This window comes from Eublepharis macularius, chromosome 17 (genome assembly GCF_028583425.1).
Source record: "Eublepharis macularius isolate TG4126 chromosome 17, MPM_Emac_v1.0, whole genome shotgun sequence".
Lineage (NCBI taxonomy): Eukaryota > Metazoa > Chordata > Lepidosauria > Squamata > Eublepharidae > Eublepharis > Eublepharis macularius.
In genome coordinates, this window is record NC_072806.1 from 20239642 (window position 1) to 20255773 (window position 16132).

The 16132-nt window shown below is 45.3% G+C and overlaps 1 protein-coding gene across 2 annotated transcripts in view; it reads right to left on the minus strand.

Annotated features, from left to right (window-relative positions):
• The window catches only part of RABGEF1 (RAB guanine nucleotide exchange factor 1), a 30650-nt gene extending 14786 nt beyond the window's left edge, over nucleotides 1–15864 (minus strand). For both annotated transcript variants that reach the window (XM_055001383.1, XM_055001382.1), the window contains exons 1-3: nucleotides 15769–15864; nucleotides 7847–8035; nucleotides 5921–6087 (exon numbers count right to left, since the gene is read on the minus strand). In XM_055001383.1, the coding sequence (XP_054857358.1) occupies nucleotides 5921–6087; nucleotides 7847–8025 (346 nt within the window). In that variant the 5' untranslated portion in view covers nucleotides 8026–8035; nucleotides 15769–15864. The remainder of the gene's footprint in view (nucleotides 1–5920; nucleotides 6088–7846; nucleotides 8036–15768) is intronic.
• Between the last annotated feature and the right edge of the window lie 268 nt (nucleotides 15865–16132).

The following is a 16132-nucleotide window of genomic DNA, read 5'->3' on the forward strand; positions in this document are numbered from 1 at the left end:
TGGCTGACTAAGGATCAAAACAATGGGGAGGGGAAGACAAGCCAACTTGTACTGTTTCAGTGACACCCTTAATATACTGCCAGCTCAACCAAGGCCTTGTGGGTTGCTCATGCAGTCCCAGAGCCCTACTCTGAGACTCTTGGGATGTTTTGATAGGGAAGAGTAAGTGATTAGGAAGTCACGAGAAGGCAGGATTCTCAACACCACAAGGCACACAAAACGCAATGAACACAGAGGTGGGGGGGTTGAACACACACAGAGGGAACGCAACAATTAAAATGCCCTTTTTATAAAGTTCTTGCCAGGTGGGGTCCCAAAAAGCACAGCAAAACACAAAACACATTGCACACTCTGGTCGAGCAGTTTCTGCACTTAGTGGATTTGACTTGTTGGGGAAGCTCTATGTTCTTTAACAAGCCTCCAATGGCTACGGAGCTACTTACCAAAAAGAGGGCCCCACTTGAAGAGGCTGGGAGCCAGAAGAAGAAAGATCTCAACAGCACAAGACACACACACACACACACACACACACACACACACACACAGGAGGTTCTCACAAAAACACAAGCCTATATAAAACTGGCACATCTATATATTTTTAGGTTATTCCATATGGGAATATGACCATTTGTGCTACGGTTGTGCCAATTCTTCATCTAGCAAGTGATGTGGCAGAAATTTGGGGTTTTCTACAGCTATTGGAAGTGTGTATTTTTGGGTCCAAATCTTTCCGTTTTGACAGTGCCTAAAGACTCAGCTAAGATTGTTAAATAATTAACTCTGTAAATAAACAATGCAAAATACATATTCCTGTCTTTTTTTACTTTTGGAGGGGTTGTGTGTGATTTAGTCACAAACCTTGTAAGCGAGTGTTTGAACAGAACATTTGCAACAACAAAAACACCGAACGTTGCATATCCAGAGAGACAATCTCCAGAAGAATACGTAGCAGCTAGAATAACTCAAAAGTGAAGATTCCGTGCTCAAATCCCAATCCCAAGGGACAAGGAAGGTCTGTTGCCTTCAAGCCCCGCTCATTTGCTTCCAGAGGCACCAGCTGGAAGAAACAGGTTGTTGAACTAAGTAGGCCTTCGCTCTGATCCAGCAGGGCCCTTGTTAGGCCTTTATCAGCCACATCAATTAGTAATGGAACCTCCACAGAGAGAGGCAGTATACCACAGGTGCCAAGGACAAACCAAAAGGAAGCCATCGCTTCTGTGGCCCCCTTTTGGGCTCCCCCTTAGAGCATGTAACCAGCATCTGCTGGAAACAGGTTGCTAGGCTAGCTGGACCTACCAAAGTCCGACTTAGCAAGGCCACGGAGAACACCTTATTTACATATTCCACCTTTCTCTCAAGATCACAGGCTGCAACCTGACAAAACAATCCGGCAAAGTCATTAGTAAAGACACCAGGCAGTCAATCAGAAAAATTTATGATAGCATTTGGAGAAGAAAAGGTTTGGACAAAACAAAACCAGCAAAAGGCTGGCATTTGCCCTGCTAAAGGAAACAAATTGCTCAGGACAACCCCAGAAATATGGATTTCTGCAAAACGTACTATCACAACCCAGCACAAAAGTATCCTTTTTTTGCTTCTTGATCCTGCAGAACCACTGAAGGGCAAGAATAGAAGGCGGGGGGAGGGGGGAATCACCCCCCCTTCTTTAAGCAAATCTCAATATTTGGAAAGTGCATCAGGCAGAAAGTCAATCTCAGGGCTGTGTATGTGGGCCCCGAGATGCCACAGAAAAGCTTGGGGGAGTGCAGACAGATTCAACTTCCATTTAAAAAAAATGTTTCTAGCCATTCTGTTTGGGAAATTACACTTGAAAGCAAGTACCCAAAACCATCAGATCTAGCACTCGGCAAACAAAGGAGACCACGAAAAGTGAGCAGTCTGCATTATTTATACCAAAGGCCAAAAAATCCAGCTTTTCTTGCTTTAGGATTTGGATTACCCAAGTGCAAAAGCGCAGCACAGGACACAACAGCCAAACTTTGTTTCCAAGTTCAAACATTCGCTTACGTTATTTTTCCTTAACTACTAGTTGGCTGGGAGTGAAGTGGGGACAATACAAAAAACTTATATCGTGCTTTATTGAAAAGAATGAAAGTCACATGGGTATTCATTCCAAATTTACATGGTTTCAGGCTTACGTAACTTCTTTAATAGCTTCATTAAGACAACTCCTAACAAGACCTGCCCTTCGATAAGCCTAAAGAAAATGTTTACATTTAGAAGAACCATTCCAAGTTTTGTTTATTTTTAGTCTTGCTCATCATAAAAAAAACCCTTCCAGAACTGGGATTAATAAAGGTGCATTCTTACAGAAAGATATTAATTTTGTATTCCAAATCCCCTGTGAAATAATGTCATTAAAGAGTCTTTTCTTAAAAGGAAATGACCTAGGTTTTGGCTCCTCCATTTAAGCTTGCCTCTTGCTCGATCATCTCATTCATTCACTAACTCCTGGCACAACCCTAGCATGGATTCTGCAAAGCCTAATCATGCCAGAAAAGCTACTACAAACAAGCAGACCTGGCTGGCCTCTGCTATGTGGTGTTACCTTCGGTAGGGGAAGGGAACTCCCAGGGCGGAGTAAAAATCTCCTTCAAGTCCCTGAGAAGGTTATCAGCGCTGTACTCCTTCCCAAGCTGTCCGGGCTTAAGACTGGTCTCCTGAGGGGCTGGAACAAAACAGCAAGCAGGACACCCAAGGGTGACACAACAAGAAAATGGGCAAGGGAGAGAAAGGAGAAAGTGGATCTTACAGTTCCAGGTCACGGCTGTGAAAAGGCACTTTGAGCAACAGGCAATAGTTACAGCCAAGACTGGAAGGTGGCTGCTCGGCAGAGAAGGGAGCGCATTTGACAACATGTCAATACATACACACTGAAATGTCACCTCCTGCAAAACATGCAGCCAGTTTCAGACTGCTGCGAGATTGCATATGCACCAAGAACACAGGAATGGCAGAATCAGCAAACCAGCACAGGCAGTAGATAGAAGGTGCTGGAGGAGCCCAGTGGGAAGGGGCTCAGCACACCCCGTGAGTGATTATGGGGCTTATCCAGTCCAGTGGGCATTTAAATGCTCATGTAGGTGCAACATCAGGCAGTGGATTATGAACTCCTGCTTGTTTTAGAAAGAAAAGCAACAGAAGAAGCCCCAGTGAAGGTTGTTTAAGTATGAACAGAGAATGAGGTTGATTGGGGGTGGGGGTGGGGTCTCATCCTCAGAGAAAGCCAGAAGTTATCCTTGCATGGCCCTCACCATGGGGCAAGAACCTGAGCTTTAAAATTCACTCAGGCGTTTTAGGTTTGCTGCATGGCTGCTGTTTGAGGATGTTTAGCAGTTGCCACTAGCAAGAGAAGTGCTTCTTTTGAACTTTATTTTTCCTTAAATGTTTAATTATGGCGGCTTTCCCCACTTTTAAGCAATTCCGGCGAAGAGGTAAGATGGTATCGTGTTTTTTTTAATGATTTTTTTTTAATTCCAAAAATCTAGAGATCAAGAATGGAAGCACGCTGAATGGGGACTCTGTCAGGAGAAGCAGCTCTTCTTGGCTCATCCACAATTCTCTGCTTTGAGACAGCTGTGTCAGCTAGGAATATTCATGACCACAACTGGGCCGCCCCCATTGCAAAGGCCCCGTTCCAGACACTGAAAGACGGCTCACTTCTGTTCGCAGGAACCTGCAGCAAGGCCTCTCTGGGAGAGTGGGCTCCGAGCAGACTGCCTAATCGCATCTCCCGGTTGCGGCCTTGCTGAATTTTTAATGCGGCCGTGCCTCACATTCTAAACAAAATTCTCAGTCTGCTGATGGCATTAGTATAAAAAATAAAAATAAAGTAGAAGCAGTGTCACTTAAATTGCAAAACCCACGGTGTTGAGTTCCTGCAGGAGAAACCAAATAGCTGCCCTAAAATTGAGATGTGAGTGGGTTAGTTGAAGTCACGGGAGCAAAAATGAAGATCACCAAAAATTCACCCAAGCCTAGAGAAAGAGAGGGTCTTCACTGGGTACCTAAACTCAAAAGAGCAGATGCCATGCGAACACCCAGTAGCGAGAGAGAAGAGCCAGCAGGAAACGGCAAAGATGGTGAGACCAAACAGCCAGTGGGAAACGGCCTCCTATGGTAAGACCAAAGGGAACTTTATTCTTCCTCCCTTTCACCCTAGTGCACCCGCAACAAGGGACTCATATCAGGGTTCGAGCCTTAATTGATTCTGGGTGTAGTCAAGATTTGATCACTCCTGCTGTAGTCACGGGGCTGGGACTTGACTTAGCAAAGGACTCCAGAAACTCAAGATAAAATGTCCTGTTTTGAGTAGTTCTCCCACCCCACCTTAGCCTTTGAAGGTGAGACTTCAAAAAAGAGGACCTCTGAAGAAGATTTCTGCTTAGTGAATATCCTGTTTAGCATTCCATATGTTTGATTCTGGGCAGTGGGAAGAGGGTGGGTCCCGAGCTGGTTTTGCTTAGTTGAACATTATGAAATCCTTGCAACTTTATGGCAAAATGCTCGTAAAGACGGCTGCAAAGGATTTTCCTAGTGGGCTGAGCGTGTAAGAGCCTTTCAATCTGCAGTTCTATTATACATACGGATCATCTCAGGATCTTTATTTATCCACTTCATTTTTCTTCATTATATCCCTTTTTTTCTCCAATGGAAACCCAAAGTTGCTTAAAACCTTCTCTCCTTCTCCTGGCGAACCAGTTAGGTAAATTAGACTGTGTGTTTGGCTCATGCTTCCATGGCCAAGTAGGAATTTGAACCTGGATCTCCCAGATCCTAATCTGACTTTCTAACCACATCATGCTGATTTCCAGAAGAAAGGAAGAAGAGGTGATACACATGAAACTGCCTTATATACCGAGTCAGACCATTGGTCTCTCAAGGTAAGCATTGTCTATTCTGTCTGGCAGCTGCTTCTCCATTGTTTCAAGTCAAGGTCTTTCATATAATCTATTAGTCTTTTTTTTTCTTTTCCAAACTGGAGATTCTGGGGATTGTACCCGAGACCCTTCTGCACGCCAAGCAGATGCTCTACCACTTAGCTTATGACAAGCACGATGAACAGCGGTTAGGGCTTTTTAGAAAGAAGGCTACCCGGCTCCCAAAAAACCAAGTTTAAAATTAATACTTCATTGACTCAGATCCTAAAAGGGCCTCAACAGCTGCCTAAAAATCCAAAGGACGATCAAACAAATTGGCACCTTCTAGAAAACTATGGTCGATTCGTGAGCTGCTGGCCAAGACAGGGGTAAGGACCCTGTTTGGCCCAAGGGCCACATTTGAGTCTCTGCCAGCTTTTGGGCGCTCAGAGTCTTTTTTTTCTTTCTTACTCTACTTTTCTGTCCTCTAATTCTTAAGTAGTGTTCTTCAAACATAACTGAAAATATGAGGAAGAAAGGAAGAATTCAGACCAGAGAAGGTTAGTATATAAACTACAAAAGGCTGACTGAGAGCTCAGAGTCAAATGTTGACTGTTCCTGTTTCCAGAGCCAGGCGGGCACTCAACCTCACTCTGCTGCTCTTCCTGGCACTCATTCCTCGTTGTTTTAGCCATTTTTTCCTGTTGCCTGATGCTAATCAGCTTGAGGTGGATGCATGTCTCATTCAAAGTTCCCCACTGCTCAGGCTGTAATAAGTTGCCCACTCCTGAGCAAAGAGAACGAGCTGCAATTTGGGGGGGGGGTCACCAGTTCAAATCTAACCTCCACAATGAACCCACTTGATAGAGTTAAGCAAGCCATTGCTTCGGCCCCTCTCACCCAACAATATTAAGATGGTAAAACCAGACTATTTTACAGGGCTGTTATAATAATTACTGTGATAAAGTATATGAACCGCTTTGAACACTGTGATACAAATGATAACAGCGACAATCTTAAGAGGAAATGTTCATAGATACCTTTCTTGGATCCTGCCCGGGAAGAAGCCCCGAAGAATTTCTTCACCGTTGTCACTTTCCGTGACTTCTCGTTGGTTTTCTTCTCCTCGAACTTGGAGAACGTGAGCGACTGAGCCCCTTGAGGGTGCTGAGTGCTGGCGTAGGCTTCCTCTTCTTCACGTTGGAGCCTGGCTCCCAAGGAGAGAAACGGGGTCCTCTGTTTAATTCCAGCAAACAGCATGGCCAAGTTTGTCAGTGGCCACTTATTGCGTTCATCCCATGACTAAGCAGCTACATCTAACCCAGAAGACCACCTCCCTGCCCTGCCAAGGAAACTGCAAGCAAATACATAGAGAAGTAGGAGCAACTAGATGCTTAGCTGATTGTTCCAGCTTCTCTATCCTCCAACCCACTAGAAATGATCAGCTACTCAAGAGACAGATCCAAGACTCACCCACCACCCTCTCCCATAGAAGAATCCACAGCATCCCAAACAAAATGAGGGCATCTTGGTAAAAACCACATGTTCACAAGTGGGATCTATTCTATCAATCAGTCTCTGCAGCATAGATCAAAGAAGGGCAGTGTCTGAAAGTAAGCTAAATAAAAAGGTAAAGGTGCAAGTACCCCTGTGCAAGTACCAAGTCATTACTGACTCATGGGGGGACGTCGCATCACGATGTCTCCTTGGCAGACTTTTTACAGGATGGTTTCCCACTGCCTTCCCCAGACGTCTACACTTTGACCCCAGGAAACTGGGTACTCATTTTACCGACCTCGGAAAGATGGAAGGCTGAGTCAACCTTGAGCCGGCTACCTGAACCTGGCTTCTGCCAGGATTGAACTCAGGTCGTGAGCAGAGCTTGGGCTGCAGTACTGCCACTTACCATTCTGCATATGGAAGCGGAAATAATAAGTAAGTACCTTCAAGTTGCAGCCAATTTATGGCGACCCCCTCGAAGGGCTTTCAAAGCAAGAGATGAGCAGAAGTGGCTTGCCATTACCTTCCTCTGTATAGCAATCCAGGTCTTCCTTGGAGGTCTCCTTTTCAAGTGCTAACCATGGCCAACCCTGCTTAGCTTCGGTGGGCAGGCTAGTCTGGGCTATACCGACTGCTACGGAACCACTGGTGGCAATAAATATACATACAACATGTGGAATGGCCACCTTTCAACAGTGGCTTCCCCAGTTCAGGTGAACTTGATAGAAGAAGTGAGAAAGACTCATGCCCGAGACCTTAGAGCAACCGGCAGTCAAAGGAGATACTACAGGACTCCAGGGACCTACGTCTATAGGCAACTGCCTTACATCTAGCTCAATATGGACTCCTCAGATTGGCAGCAGCTCTCCAGGCTCTCGAAGAAAGACGTTCCCAGTATCTGCAACCTGAGATCCTTTAACTGGAAATGCTGAGCAGTAATCATGGGACCTTCTGAATGCAAGGCAAGGAGTTCTGCTACCAAGCCACAACCCCTCGCCACTCAGTTATTTGATTTAATATAAGGCAATGTTACATGCTTATGTATGTTTTCTGGCTAGAGTGAAAAGCATAGGTTGTATTAGTTACCAAGGGGCCTGCTTTCCTTAGACTGGGGCCAAGCTTGCACTTATCTACTTTATGGCACTGTCTACTGAAATGTCCTTGATACTGACAGTACTAATCTCACACTATGTAATCCACTTTGAATCAAATGGCATTGTTATTCTCTAGATTTCCTACCAATGCCCCTGTACTTCCATGGAAGCGGAGGTTTTACTTTGAGGGGTCACGCCAAGCCATGCCGCCTGAAGCACAATTTGAGATGCTTCTGCAAGAACATCTGTAGTCAACAGGTTCTTTCTAGGCAGTGGATACTTCTCTCCAAGCGCTCTCGCAGGGTATAAGAGCAACCAGCTACATAGACAGAGATACCCATAAACTGCACTCTAACGAAGCCCTCTCCTTACCGCTCGGCAAGCTCCCAGTCCTCCTGAATCTGCTTCTGCCTGGCCTTTTGGTACTCTTCTCTCCAGCACTTGGAGCAGAAGCCTTGCCACCCGGGGTTGCCATAGTAACCGCATCCTTTCTTGCAGAGCAGCTCCGACTGATCGACGTGGATGCCTCGGCGTTCGGACTTGAGGCTCATCTTCCTCCTCCTGCGGAGAGGGAAAGAGTCAAAGCTGCGTTTTGGATTGCAGGGAGGTTTTTGAGACATTTAGATGAGCTCCTACACAAAGGAGAGAAAACTGAACAACAGGAACAGCGATATTCCCGTTCTGATTACGAGAAGCCCCCAGGCTTTATCCCCATCCTGTCAACTTTGTAAAAGAAAACAGGCAAGGACAGTTTCGATATATAAAGTACTGGTTACATAACCCAGTATCAGGACTACTACGGATTTCCCATTGCCTGACAGGTAAAACGACACAAGAATTTGGCAGAGAGGATACATGCGCTGGGCTAATTAGCAGCTCTAGCACTAGAACTGAAAACATGGAATGACAGCAGAAATCTAGATTTAAAATCCTACAAAATATCAATTTGGAAGATGTTTAGGCAATCTGAGTCCTGCCCCGGAAGGTCTTAGTACTTGAGGACAGCATCAATTCTTTATTTAGCCAACATGCTGTAGCAGTTAGAGTGTCAGATTAGGATCTGAGAGATTCAGGTTTGAATCCATGCTCTGCTACAGAAGCTTGCTCGATGACCTCTAGGGGCCAGTCACACACTCTCAACTAACCTACCTCACAGGGTTGTTGTGATAAAATGGACTCATGTTAGCCACTTTGGGTCTCTCCACTGGAGAGAAAGGAGAGTAAATAAATGAAGTAAAATTAAGTTTAAATTCACTGCTCTCAACTTTCAGAAGTTTGATGGGAAGAGGGGGATAGCCACCCTCCCACAGCTCAGCAAGGCTGAGACTTGATCTCATAATGTTGTATAGTCAGGAGAACAACTTCATTGTAATTTTTCCATGCTCCCTTCTTTATCAAAGCAGCATCCAAACACTCTAGGAACAGTAACACAGTTTATAAACTGGGCTCTGTATTCCATGAGTTTAAGCACCACTCCTGTAATCATTACAGCAGCCTTGCAAGGTAGGCCGTTCTCCTAATGCAACAAGATTGGAAGAAAGCTTACCTACAGGGTACCCTGGCTGAAGACAGACACCCTTCACCCCACTAGCTTTCAAACTGGCAATTTCAGCCTGTCTCGTGTAAGCTGCCATGGTTTCAGCACAGCAGGCATAACGCTGCTGAGTCAGTCAAAAGTGCTTTAACATCCCAATCCCAATGCAGACCTGACCAGCACTGAACAAGACCACCCCTTACTGATAGAGCTGCCAACTTTGCACCTGAAGTTCAGGCTGCGCCCTCTTCCAGAGCTCTATGACTGACTCTCGCCTGGAGCCATTTATATATCCTAGCTTCAGAGCACCTGGCAGCAATGATAAGGTTGCCAACTCTAGCTTGGGAAATCTGGTGATCTGGGGCACAGCCTGGGGAGGGTAGGAACACGATGCCATAGGCTCCACTCTCCCAAGTAGCCATTTCCTCCTGGAGAACTGTTATCTAATCTGGAAATTAGTTATTGATTTCATATATACCCCGCCTCTCTCTCCAGGTGAGGACGTGAAGTAGCTTACGTCATTCTCCTCCATTTTATCCTCACTACGACCCTGAGATAGGTCAGGCTGAGAGGGTGCAACTGGCCCAGGGTCACCCAGTGTGCATCAATGGCAGAGTGCTGATTCAAAACTGGGTTGCCCGGCAAGAAACTTGGCGGATTCAGGCACCCAGCAGTGACACGCCATAAGCAGCAGGGAAAGAGCCTGGGGGGAAACATTTGCACAGAGCTCAAATGTAACCCTTTCCACTCCAGAACCATCTCCTTAAGCAAGCAGAAAGATCACCCTTCTTTAGAACCAGAAACCGATAACAGGAGAACAGCCTCAGAGCTCTTTCCTCTTAAGTCATTTAAGCACAGAGATTCTAGTTCAGAATTCTTATACGCTTCCCAATGGGGCCAGAAAGCAACAGGCAGGATCTGGAATGACCTTACAACTGAGTAGCAGAACCCCAATTTTGCATGCATGAAGTCTTAGGCTAAAACCCTGGTATTTCTGGTCGAAAGACTGCAAGTTGATACAAACACTGGAAATGGCAGGACGTGCAGTCCGTTGTATATTATGAATATGGATATGGTGATTGTATATATTGGCTGAGTGTAATCACTGGCTGTGAAGAAGAACTACCAAAACGAGCTAAGAAGCTGGCGGGCTCGTTGCCAACCTCCTGGTGATTCCCAGCCGCTTGAGCCATTGTGCTTTGGAGAAATATGCGTCAACAGTGAGAGTGATGGAATGTTTCCTCTCTGCTTTATAGCCACTTCAGCCATTGTGCTATTGAAATCTACCTTTGAAATTGACATTGGTACCATTGTAGGAATTACGGACAGATCTTTCGTATGGATACTCCGATTGAGAATTGAATGGACTGTATTTATGATTATTCACTGTGGACTTATTCAGTTGTTTATTTGTGTACTACATTGTTGATATTAGAATTCATGTTTATATACACCTTGTAGTGTTATTTTTGGGTTCCAAGGGTTTCCCCTCCTTTTCCGTCTCCTGGTTGGTGGAAACCCCCCCCCCCCGCTCCTTTGGTTAGTTGCTATGCTCAACAGCATACAGATTGTGTATCACTTTGAGTCTTCAAAGAAAGGCAAGATAAAACTGCCTTCATGTAAGATTAAGAAAGTTCAGAAAGACCTCTCTTTAACCAAGACCTGGACAGCCACTGCCCAAAAGATAAGCCAGGCTGATTTGGTATAAGGCAGTCTCCCACCATGTGGAATGGCCTGCCCCAATAAGGTTACCAGCCTCCAGAAGACTGGAGTTTTCCCAGAATTAATTAAATAACTGTGCTTATATACCGCTCTTCTAGACAGATTAGTGCCCCACTCAGAACAATGAACAAAGTCAGCGTTGTTATTATTCCTATAACACAGCTTGGGAGCTGGGGCTGAGAGGAGTGGCTTACCCAAGACCACCTCTTGAGCTCATGGTGGTAGTGGGATTTGAACCAGCAGAGTGCCGATCTGCAACCCAGCAACTTAACCACTATGCTACAAAAACTGATCTCTACTACAGTTCACTGAGAAAAGGAGGATAAACTCTATGGTGTATCATAGATACTGAAGTCCCTCCTCAGGAACCACTCCAAAATTGCTAGGAACTTCCCAGCACAGAGTTAGCAACACTTTGCCTGAGGCAGTCAGGAAGCCGCCAATCATACACACAAACACACTTCTACTATTTCACAGAATGTGCAGAATAAAAGTACAGGAGGGAACTTTTACAAATCTTATTTATGTTCCTCCTTTCTCACTGGAGACTTAAGACGGATTACGCAGTTGTTAGTAATAACAACATGCAGCAGAGACAGCAATGAGTACAGTACACGCAGGGCATTGCTGTGGCCAGTAACCTATGACCAGAACCTTAAAGAGGAAGTGGAAGCTCTCCTCTTGATAGCGCAAAGCAGGCACAAAGCATTTTTGCACAATTCTGCCAAAGTGTCTCCATAAAAGAGAGATTAGAAAAGGGCTGGATAACTCAAACGTACCACACCCTGATAGCCAGAGGACTGCAGAGACAACCCTATGAGATCGTCAGAATAAACAAAGAGCCAAGGAGGAGCAGGGAGTGGTAGGAGCCTCCTACAAACATGTACTGCACATGGCTGCAGCAGCTAAAAGCATGCTGCCCTTAGGCAAGGGCTAGGAAATTGGTCCTTTCCAGCTGTGATTCATATGGGCAGTATCTGAAAACAACAGCCATGCAATACCTTTTATCCAGACCAAAAGAAAGAATGCAACACACTGCGCAAGCTATCAAGTTCTCCAGAACTCTTCATCAGGGTGTGAGGGGCCTTTCCCCCAAAGGCCAACCAAAGCTGCTCATATTGTTCTCTCCTCTATTTTTATCCTCATCACAACCCTGTGAGACAAGTGAGGTTGAGAGAGACTGGCCCAAGACCACCAAGCAAGCTTTCATGGCCTTCAAGTAAAATTAGCATATTAGAAAGTTGCTAGCCTTTTGCATTCTGTACTAGTTTTCCCCCCTCTTACAGGGACTAACTTGCAGCCTGAAGTTGGAGAGTTTATTCTACCACCTCAGCTCTCTGTCACTTCATTCGGCTGCACCAAAAATAGACCAGGCATTAGCAAAAGACGATGGAGAAGTTTCAAGCCGCATCTGGACACCTAAAAGCACCTCTCTTCCCTCACTCCCTTGCAATTTATGAACTCTCCCCCAATATAGACACAAGGACCCAAACCTGCACACTTTCCACAAGCCTTCACTATCCGGGACTCAGTTTTCAGGCAAAGTTGGGAAAGAGTGGAGAAGCTTTAGTTAACACGGTTAAAATTTATCGCAGCCCATGGCTGAAGGTAGTGCTTTTGTTCCTGATTCCCAAATGGGAATGCTTGCAAATCTAAATAAAAATAACACAGGTCTTTAGTTAGGAAAGTTCTAGATATCAGACAGCAATCTGCTAGTCTGGTGTGGTAGTTAAAGTATAGGTGTAGGCACATTCTTCAGCCTGAGGGTCAGTGCTGACTAAACAAAAAGAGCCATCTTCTAACTCAGGGCCCTCATAAAGCAGGCAGAGACCCAGATGTGGCTCTGGATGGCCCTTGGCTCTCAAGTTGTTCCAACCATTTTTTTTAAATGGGACAGCTAGTTAATGCTGCCAGGCTGCGACACAGTTTGAGAGCCAAATGAAAAGCTCCCACAGTTAGATGTGGTCCCTGGGCTGCAATTTGCCCGCCCCTGGATTAGAGTGTCAGGCTAAGAAAAGAAAATAATCTTTTCCTGGCCTATGAAATGCGAGTAACTGTTGGTCAGGAGAAGCCACCACCCAATGCACTTTCAAAACAAAAACCTCTCACCTTTCTTCAATTAAAAACCAGCATGTGTGACGCAAGGGAACTGGGCAGCCCTTCCAAAGAAGGAGGCGGTAGACTCCCAAGGCCTAGGAGAAAAGTCACATGTCTCCTCACACAGAGCCACCCAGGAATGTCTCTGGCATGCAAGAGGTCTCCACTTCCTTTAAAGGGAGCAGAAAGGATAAGATGACTTCATCAGCGTTTTCCATGCAGCCTCTGCAAAAGGCAGCTGGATATCAACAACGCCTGGATGCAGAATTGCAGCCATTTCGTCCTTTGCCAGCTTAATTGCAACCTGAACAAATCCCATGCAGAATTCTAAACAGAGTACTCGGCTCAGCAGATCGAAACTTAGGTAGGGCTTTGGCTGGATCGCTTTCCAAACAGCAAGCAGGCCTGGAAAAGCATACGGCACAATCCACTAGTCAGCAACGAGGGGGCCATGAGCTGGGGGCGCAGAATCAGGAGACACATCCCCGAGTCCCGCAAAACAGACCTTTAAGCAAGTCCCATGGTCACTGCAGCAACCAATCTTGCCACACTCCATTTTTGCTTCTATGCTGGCATCTAAAGGAAGCCAATTGGTCCTCCACAGGGGGTAGGTCTGGCCTTTGAACTCCCAGTAGCTGGCCCCTCAGGCAGCACATCACTTCAGCTTCAGTCAGGAAGTCCTGGGTATGAAGCTTCTCTCAGCAGGATGGGGCCACCAGAAATAAAGGAGAAGGGTGATCCCTCCAACTTGGTATTTACATGGAAGTCAGTCATTTTCTCTTCAGTGAAGTACAGCACTTAAGGCCCCCATACCTACTTTAAGTAGACCATAAGGCCACCCAAGCCAACCTTTGCTTGCTAGTTCTATTCTGGTACATGTTTCATTCTGGCACATGTGGATGAATCACATCAAAAGGACCATGCAGAGCCCAGATGACGAAGAGGCTAAAGGGATGACCCGGGATCCAAGAGATAGGGCTCATAATAAATATAAATGACATAAATAAATCCTCACTATGCTACTATGGTTATTAGATGGCCTCAGATCCATAATCGTCTAACCTACCTCACAGGGCTGCTATAAAGATAGACAGAGATTACTCCCCTTGAGATTAATCCTCTTCTCTCCCTCTCATTCACATCTCCCTAAGCTCCTTGGAGGAACATACAAAACTTCAAATGGACAAAACCACACACAAAATCTAACTGATAAGTCAGTTATAACAGAGGGAAGACAACAGTTCAGCTGCCCAAATGCAAGTCTTGGGGCAGGGGGTGAAAGTGGGGAAAAAGCAGCAAGAGCCAAGGAAAGACATGTTTCAATTTCTGCAAAGTTTGGGATTAAAATTGTAATTTTGCTTATTAAATGAAGTAACAGTGGGGGAGAGAAGCCTGTTAGCTTTTCAGGAAGAGCCCTGCTGGACCAGATCAAAAATCCATATAGCCTAGCATCCTTTTCCCTCTCAACAGTAGCCAACTAGACCCCCCCCACACACACACAAAAGGAAGCTCACAAGTAAGGCCCCAAAGCAACAGCATTCCTGTTGTTTGTCCCCAGCATCTGGAACTGAGGTAGACTGTCCTTAAGCATGAAGGTTTCATCTAAAACACTCTCCTGTTCCTCCCAGCTGTTAACATTGAAAGGTATACTACCTCTGAACCTGGAGGCTCCATTTAGCCATAACTGTTAATAGCAGTTGATATATCATTCTTCCTTTAAATCTTTCTAAACCGAGGGAATCACTACTTGGGCAGAGAGATGAGTTCTAATCCTGCTTTCATTCTTCTCAACATTATACCTGGCTTTTCTCTAGGAACCACCTCTCTCCCCACCCTGCTATAGGACAGAGATGTGATGAAGATAACAAGGGCCTTTTAAACTAAATTGGCATTAAGCCTCATCTGCCTCCAATTTGCATTAATTATAAACAAACCTAACACCCAGGTGCATAACTTGTCCCATATTACTCAAGTCTTTGATGCTGAATTGTTTCTGGTACTATTTTCTTTAATTAAGTTTAGAGTTTTCTGTAAATTATTGTTGCTGTTGCTTTTCTTTAAAAGAGAAATTGCTGCCATTCCAATCATTTCTATGGTTGGTTTCGTTTTATTGCAAGTAACTCTGAAATGCTCCTTGGCATCTGAAAGGGGGGTTTCTTTGCCAAAATATGACAAACACTATCAGTAAATACTGACAATAATTGAATGATTGAGAGAATGAGGTACAATCTGGGCTTTACCTGGTTCAAATCTCACCTCTGCTGTGTAACTTTCAGGTGACCTTATGCAAGCCACTATGTCAGCCTTATCCCCCAATCTACTGTAAGAAGATAATAATATTGCCCTATGCAGCAGCGATACTGTAATGCAAGAGAAGCACTCAAAAATCAAAAGCATTTTGGAAATTCAAGGAATTATTAGAAAACAACAATAAAATTAAATCAAGATACAGTATTGCATCGGAGTGAACCCGGGTGGGGGGAGAGATCACCACAGTTTGAGATTTACAGTTCAAGAGGAGAACAAAGTTGCAAGCCATTTTCAGTCCCTATGCGGGGTGCGGGACAGCAAGGTATTAACTAAAAAAACAAATGCATTTTATAATGTGTTCTGGATGGCTGTTCCAACACCCAAGAATTTAAAGAACAAACAAAACTTCAGCGCACACACGAGCAACAGCAAACCAACAATCCAATAATAAACAAAAATAAAAATAAAATGTAACGTAAAATTAAGATTAAAAAATAACAAAAAAATTCATAAATGACAAGCAAATCGACTAATTACGTAAACAGTAGGCTAATCATAAAATGCACTGGTTGAGAGGACATTCATAATGCCTAGCTGCCGGTTTAGGCGGAGGGGGCTATTATTATTATCTTTATTGTTGTTCGATGGTGCCCCCCCTCCCTCCTCCGCGCCTTCTCCCTCCGGGCCTCACCTGGGTCGCCCCCGCCTCGCCGCCCAGTCGCCAGACCAGAGGCGGCCTCCTCTTTCCCTTCTCCTTCCCTCACAGACTCACTTCCCCCTTCCAGAGCGTCCCGATTCTGACAGCCGGCGTGCTGCGTCACTTCCGCCCACAAAGGAAAAGGGCGACGCCGAAGGAAAGGGGAGGGATATGGCCGGGGCTGCCGCAAAGAGGTCGCCGCAGCTCTACACTTCCGGTTCCCTTTCAAAAAAGGCGTCGCGATGCGTGGTTTATTAGGTTGCCAACCGCCAGGTAGTGGCTGGAGATCGAAAAGAATTGTCACCGATTTCCAGTCTACAGAGATCAGTTCCCCTGGAGGAAATGGCTGCTTTGGAGG